The sequence below is a fragment of the Camellia sinensis genome, chromosome 2 (assembly GCF_055761805.1).
Source record: "Camellia sinensis isolate YWXY chromosome 2, ASM5576180v1, whole genome shotgun sequence".
NCBI classification, from domain to species: Eukaryota; Viridiplantae; Streptophyta; class Magnoliopsida; order Ericales; family Theaceae; genus Camellia; species Camellia sinensis.
Window position 1 is genome coordinate 27807929 of NC_138962.1, and position 7209 is coordinate 27815137.

Sequence of the window (7209 nt, forward strand, 5' to 3'; positions counted from 1 at the left end):
TCAAAAGCAAGGTTCTAAACCTAAGTGTCAAACATGTGCTCTCTTGTTTCTCAAAAAAACTAATTCTGAGAAACTGCTCACCCCTTACTTTTGATTATCAGTTTCTGTTGTGGACATGTTAATTTATGGTTATACTCTTAGATTTTTTTATTTTTTATTTTTTTAAAAATAGAAAAAGACCCAAATGAACTATAGAATATTATTATTATTTTTTATGATAAATGTAGACAAGTAGTGAATAACAAAAAATAAAAATTAATTGAAAAAACTACTTCACAGCTTATTTAACAAACACTATTCAGCAACTTAAATCTATAATTCAATAGCTACACCAAACAGATTAATAACTTCTGATTAAAGTCATAATCGATAATCTATTAAGGTATAATTTATAATTTGTTTTAACAGTTACACCAAACGGGCTTAGGAACTCAACTAGAAAACCAAAAACAATGCAGATGTAAAAACCATGATCTTTATACATACAAAGATATATCATTGATATTCAGAGTGTACATACACTACACTTCCCTTATAATTCTGTGAAAATAAAACACAGCATTATTGTCTCACCTATTAACATCAGACCTAAACCTATGCCAGTTGCAGGGCTTCTTCACGTTTAATGTCGAACACCTTGATAAGAACATCTTCCACAACCTAGTCAAAACCATTTAGGCACAAAATTATGACTAATTTTAAGCTCATGGCATGAAATTCTCACTCTAGCAATGAAAGTGTTTCTATTGGTTTGCAAAACATTGATAGTAGTGGAACGATAAATCACAATAAATACAATTACCTTATCAGGAGTAGAGGCACCGGATGTTACCCCTATTGTGATTGGACCCTCTGGTAGAAAGTTCTCCTTCTCAACCAGCTCACCGTGCTGTTAACAATAAGACAATTTGAACATAAATGAACAAGAATTAGATTTTGGAAACAAATGATAGGTTGCAACATTGGAATTATTAGCATGCACCTACCATCAACTTGTGACTTATTTTGTTTCCGGGACCAATTCTCTGCTCACTATCAATCCAATAAGATGGAATTCCACGCTCCTCTGAAATCTCTTGAAGGTGAGAAGTGTTACTTGAGTTCCATCCCCCGACAACTAACATAAGATCCAGCTGTTCCTCCACCAGCTTATACATGGCATCTTGTCGCTCCTGAAATGGAGAAGGATTAATTAGAAGAAGCTTCATGAAGGCCAAAAACACAAAATATAAATACTTGGTGCAAGTTTGGCTCATGTTTTCATTCATTTTCTTGTTTATTTTCAAAAATTTTGAAAACAAACACACCACGTAAGCCAAGTTTCAATATCAATACATGAACAGGGGAAAGAAAGAAAGACAGACAAGGCAAAATGCATAAGCATAAATGAATGAATAAAAACAAAACACCCCAACACATTGTACAATGCTCTACAATAATAGACCATAAACAAATCATTATCCTGAAAATGACAAAACCAATAGATTGGAGGAGAGAAAATACTTGAGTTGCATCACAGATTGTATTGAAACTTATGAAGTGCTCGTTGAGGTTTTCCACTCCAAATTTACGCATCATAGTCCTCTCTGCTAATTTCCCTGTGAAACAGGAAAAAAAACTTAGAATCCACAACTTGCAATTTGTTGGTAAATATGATAGATTATGATAGGTAAAAATGTAACTAACCAATCTCTTCGGTTTCACCCTTAAGCATTGTAGTTTGATTTGCAATACCAACTTTAACCAAGTCACTGTCTGGATCAAACCCCTTAGAAACCGCAAATTTGAATTTCTGTGGTAAACCAAAAATATTTGCATGAAACTCGGCCACATTTTTAAAAAATAAAGAACAACAAGCAATCGAAACTTCACCTCCAAAAATGCCTCTTTGGTTGAGCTAGATCCATCAAGCTCACCCCCAAGAATGTAATCACAAACATACATTGCCTGGATTAAGTTGAGAAATTCATATAATTAAAATTTTGTCATAAAGGCCAGGCTTAATTCTTGATTACAATATACATGTTGCTTAAAGTACAGAAAATTACAAAACATTAAAAATTAAGGGAAAGTTTCTACAGAGAATAGCAGCCACGATAAAAATACCTCTGCCATGTTCTTCACAATGATATACTTTCCTGCAAAAGATGCAGTTGCTACAGTCTCCTCATGAGAATATTTACCATGAATAATTGAAGTATACTCTCCCTTTTTGTGCTTTTCAACAGTATTCCAAACCTTCACAAAAATTACAAAAATGTCGAATCTCAAATGTTGAAGGATACAGGACATATAATTAAAGAGCTGCAGACAAAGAAACATCAGCAACAGCTCAGTCACTGGAAAAGATACCTTAGATACCCATGGGCAAGTGGTATCAACAATTTGTACATTTTTGTCATTCAAAACCAACATCTCATCCACTGCGGCTCCAAAAGCAGGCAGAACCACGACATGATCCTTATCAACAACATCAAATTGTTTCTTCCCATCCTTGATAGGGATATTTTGAACATCCATCTCTTCCAACCTCTGATACAACAAATCAAATAATTTACTAGCTGCAATGGGTGTTTAATAAATAAGAAGGAAAACACTAAATACCACAAAGAGTGGACTTGTTTAACTGCCCTTCTAAAGAAAACAATTTTAGCAAAACTTCAATCAAGTCAACCAATTTCACAGGCCATGCAGTCAAGTTTGTAAGCATCGATTGTGCTGTAGGTAGGTTTAGATAGAGAAATCAAACAAAAGCATCACCAAAATATTTAAAAATTCAAATCAAAACATGATCTAGACTATTCATGTTACATATTGATTCAAACTCCCTTCCACCTCAACTCAACTCAACAAGGCCTTGTCCAAACTACATGAATCTTGTTTCGCTGTTCTGCTCAATTAAGGACCACATTTCAGAGAAACCACATACTAACATGTCTTTTCTCGCTATCTTAACCCAAGTCAATTTTGGTCTCCCTCATCCCCTAGCATTGCCCTCATGTGGATACTCTCACTCACATTATTTATGCACTTCATGTTCATGTGAGGTTTAACAAAGGATTGTACCAATTGTCAAATCCCTAAATTTTAAGTACCAATGCAAAGGAAACGATTAACATGAATTACCCTAGTGTAGGAGGTCAAATTTACTTGCATGGCAAACAAGTATTAGCAAATCTAAGTGACCATAAAAACTTCTATATCCCCATCTTATGAAATTTGGATAGAAAGACATATAGACCTTGTTGACAGTTGGATTGTGAATAATTTCATTGGTTATCCAAATCTTCTCCTGAGGAAACTGTTTTCTCGCCTCATAAGCAATTTGGACTGCCCTCTCAACACCCCAGCAAAAGCCATAAGATTCTGCAAGTTTCACAGTAATGTTTCCCCATGTATATTCATTTCCATTATCCTTCAAAGTCTTTATGATGTCACCTGAAATTTTCCAACAAATTAACAAGCTCAGAAATCAATCACAGTTCTGATACTAATTCAATTATATTATTCCTTAGTATCATCAATAAAATCAAATTCTAAAAAATTGTAAAAGAAAAAAGGGAAATTTTTGAGCTAAACTGAGCTAACCCTATACACTTCAGGAGCTCAAGAGTAGAAAATCTAGAGCATAAACTTCTTTTCTTTTCTCTTATCTGTTTTCTCGGGAACCAAACAGATGAAGTAAAATTCCGAATTTAATGCTCTCATAAATTATATTATTCCATAGTTACATCAATAAAATCAAATTCTAAAAATTTGGAAAATAAAAAAGGAAACTTCCTAGCCAAATTGAGTTATTCCTAGATACTTCAGGACCTCAAGAGTAGAAAATCTAGAACATATACTTCTTTTCTTTTCTGTTCTGTTCTCAGTTTTCTCGGGAACCAAACAGATGAAGTAAAATTCTTAACTAAAGAGACACTTCGCAAATCGAAAAGAAGTGAAAGATTTTGAAAGAATTTCAACTTTCATTACAAAAATAAAAATAAAAATAAAAGTCAACTCGATAAACAATGATTAAAATACAAACAGCACAAAGAATTTTCTTTTCTTTTCCTCCTTTTTCTCGGGAACCAGCAAATCCATAGAACTTACTGCTGCTCAAATTCCCAATTTTACGCTCAACTTAACTGCAGAGACACGTCGGAAATCAAAAAGAGGCGAAAGATTATGAAAAAAACTCAACTTTCATCGTGAAAACGATAGAAAAAAGAGAAACGTCCACTCCAAAAAAAAAAAAAATTATCAAAAAACAAAAAGCACAAAGAATTCAATTTTCTTTTCTTTTCTTCTCTTTTCCTCCTTTTTTCTCGGAAAATCTCGAGCACAGTAAATCCACAAAACTTACTAGTATACTCGCGATTCATGAGCTCAAGAGTCTCTTCTTTGTGTCCAAACCCTCTCCGATTATAATTCTTGCTCCTCGTCAAGTTCTTCCGGAACACCTTCGCATCGAAATCCTCATCGACAGCCACCGACGGCGACGGAGACTCGCCGGCGGAGCATCGGACGGAGAGAGGTTTCCGGCAGGGGAAGACTCTGAGCCCCGGCAACGAGATGTCGGTGCGAGTGGTGAAACGACAGAGTTGCAGAGAAATCGCCATGGATTTGGGGAGAGTGCGAACGTTAGTTGGGGAGAAGAGAGAGTAGTGTTATGTACATGTATGGTGCGCGTTTTGTGTTTTATTTATCGAGCTGTCGAATCGAAGCTCGTGATTCATGTTTTTTTTTTGTTAATTATTTATTTTTAATTAATTTTTAGGGTGTGTGTGTGTTGTGTTTCTCACTGTTCTCTGGAATTATATGAGGTTGGCGTTTTGTGTGTGAGGATCGATCGCCGTTTTGATGCTGTGAAGCACGAACCGCATGGGTATGGGTATGGGTATGGGTATGGGTATGGGTTTGGGTTTGGGTTTGGGTTTGGACTTGGCTTAGGAGAATGAGTCTTTAATTGACCAAACTATTATCGGATAAGGACTATGGTGCCTCCATTTGAGGTGTATTATGGCCTTATTTTTATGATTCAAATCGTTCATTTTGTAAGATTTGTTGAGTACTTCATGCCTACCAAAAATCATATTAATCGGATATCCAAAACTATATGATTGAATTGCATATTATTTATGTTATTTCTCAAAATAAAACTTATTATTTATTTTTTGGTTGTCGATCATATAATTGTTAATATCCGATTAATATAATTTTTGGTAGGCATGAAGTACTCAACAAACCCTACGAAATGGACGGTTTGGATCATAAAAATAAGACCATAATACATTTCAAATAGAGGCACCACAGTCACTGCTATGTTTCACGCACAGCAGTGACCCCTCATCCATTATCATCTTATTTGATTTTAATTTTAGTTTTGATTGATTTTTTAAAATTAATATTTTTATTTTGAAGTTTTTTTTAAAAAAAATTTGGTGAATTCTTTTAATTTATTTTCTAAATATATAATTTAAATATATCTAAAAAATAAAATATTTGTGAAAAATATTTTAAAATTTTAATAAATACACAAAAATACAAAAATGTACTAAATTTTTATATATTTTTATATTTTTTGTATTTAATTAATTTTTTATTTTTTTTTCATAAATATTATATTTTTTAAGTATATTTAGGTTAAATGCATTTAAAAATATAAAATAAAATATTAAAAATTTAAAAATATGAAAAGTAAAAAATTTAATTTTTTGAAAAGTTAACTCAATTTTATAAACCAAACAAGATGATTGAATTTGGGTTATTGAAGTTGGCTGGATTAAAAACTTCTTGGTGGCTCAACGTCCATTTGGCTATGATAATTGTAGTTATTTTTTTTGGGGTCTTGTTAATTTATATTTTTAAGACATGTGATAATGAAACTTAAAAGTATTACACATTATTTGTTACATCTATACTATATATTAAGCAAAAGAAAATTTTTAACCGCAAGGCCTATGGGAGCTCCAATATCTCAATCTGAATTTTTTAATTTTTTAATTTTTTTTTAAAAAAGACTCAGCATTTATTGATTTGGTCAAAATCTCCTCATCAGCATTTATTAACTTCTTTTAATCCGCATGTCTTTCTATATACCTGTATTTATTGATTTGGTCAAAATTCCCTTATTAGCATTTAAAATCCCCTCAAACAAATAATTATAAATACAATCTGTGTATAGTTACTACAGTATCCGTTTCAACTTCCCCTATACACTATGATTAGTGATAAGATTGTTAAATTATTTTTATAAAAAATCTTAAAAAACATAATTTATATATTAAAAAAAATTTAAAACAAATATAAATATATAAGATTATCATGTGCATAGCACGGGTGGTAGGCTAGTTTACTTTTATGCATAAGATATAAATAAACAAAAGGGGAATTTTTTTTTCAGGTCCTTGGTATTAAGACTTTACAGCATAAAGGACACTCAATATTTTTATAATGTCTAAAGTCTCTCAAGTTGATCTAGAGAAAATTGGTCCAGAGAAAATTAGTCCAGAGAAAATTCCTCAATATTGTCATAATTTCTTCACTTGTTTGAATTTGTAGCGTTGCCACCATGGGTTTGTTTACATGGTCCAGAGAAATTCTTTGGTTTAGACTGAATTTTCTCTGGACTTTCTCTGGGTTGGTCCAAAGAATTTCTCTGGTTTAGTTGGTCTGAATTTTCTCTAGGTTGTTGGACTGAAATTTGAGAAGCTGATGCATACTTACCTTGATTGAATTACCATGAGATTTGTAATGATTTGCCGAAATCTACCTGGATCTCCATAATACTAAAATTCTTGAATCAGGAAAATTCAGTTTAAAAACCAAAGAATTTCTCTAGACCAACCCCGAGAAAATTCAATTTAAAAACCAGAGAATTTATCTGGTTTCAACCCAGAGAAAATTCAGCACGCAATGCACTAATCTTTTTTGACCCCGTATTGGAACAACTTGAAAGAAGTTTTATTTTTTCCTTTTGTTATTTATTTGTTTAGTTTATGATATTTGAGATCAAACTCTAGGGTGCAGAAATTTCAAATTTGAGGTTGTAGAGTTTGTGTTTTGCCTTTACTTTTCCATTCTTAGTTGGAATTTATGCCAAAAAGAATTTATATACATATCTCAGTGACCATACATATTTGTTTGGTCAATCCAAACCACAGAATTTCTCTGGATCAACCCAGAGAAATTTCAGTTCAAGCCAGAGAGTTGAACCCAGAGAAA

The 7209-nt window shown here is 32.6% G+C and overlaps 1 protein-coding gene across 1 annotated transcript; it reads right to left on the reverse strand.

Annotated features, from left to right (window-relative positions):
- Window positions 1–354: 354 nt before the first annotated feature.
- HDR (4-hydroxy-3-methylbut-2-enyl diphosphate reductase) lies at window positions 355–4836 on the reverse strand. Its single transcript, XM_028251259.2, has 10 exons — window positions 4349–4836; window positions 3242–3438; window positions 2353–2532; window positions 2107–2238; window positions 1873–1947; window positions 1687–1792; window positions 1504–1598; window positions 987–1172; window positions 803–889; window positions 355–660 (listed from the first exon to the last, which is right to left on the reverse strand). The coding sequence occupies exons 1-10, from the start codon at window positions 4602–4604 to the stop codon at window positions 595–597; spliced, it is 1380 nt and encodes a 459-aa protein (XP_028107060.1). The 5' UTR covers window positions 4605–4836; the 3' UTR covers window positions 355–594.
- Between the last annotated feature and the right edge of the window lie 2373 nt (window positions 4837–7209).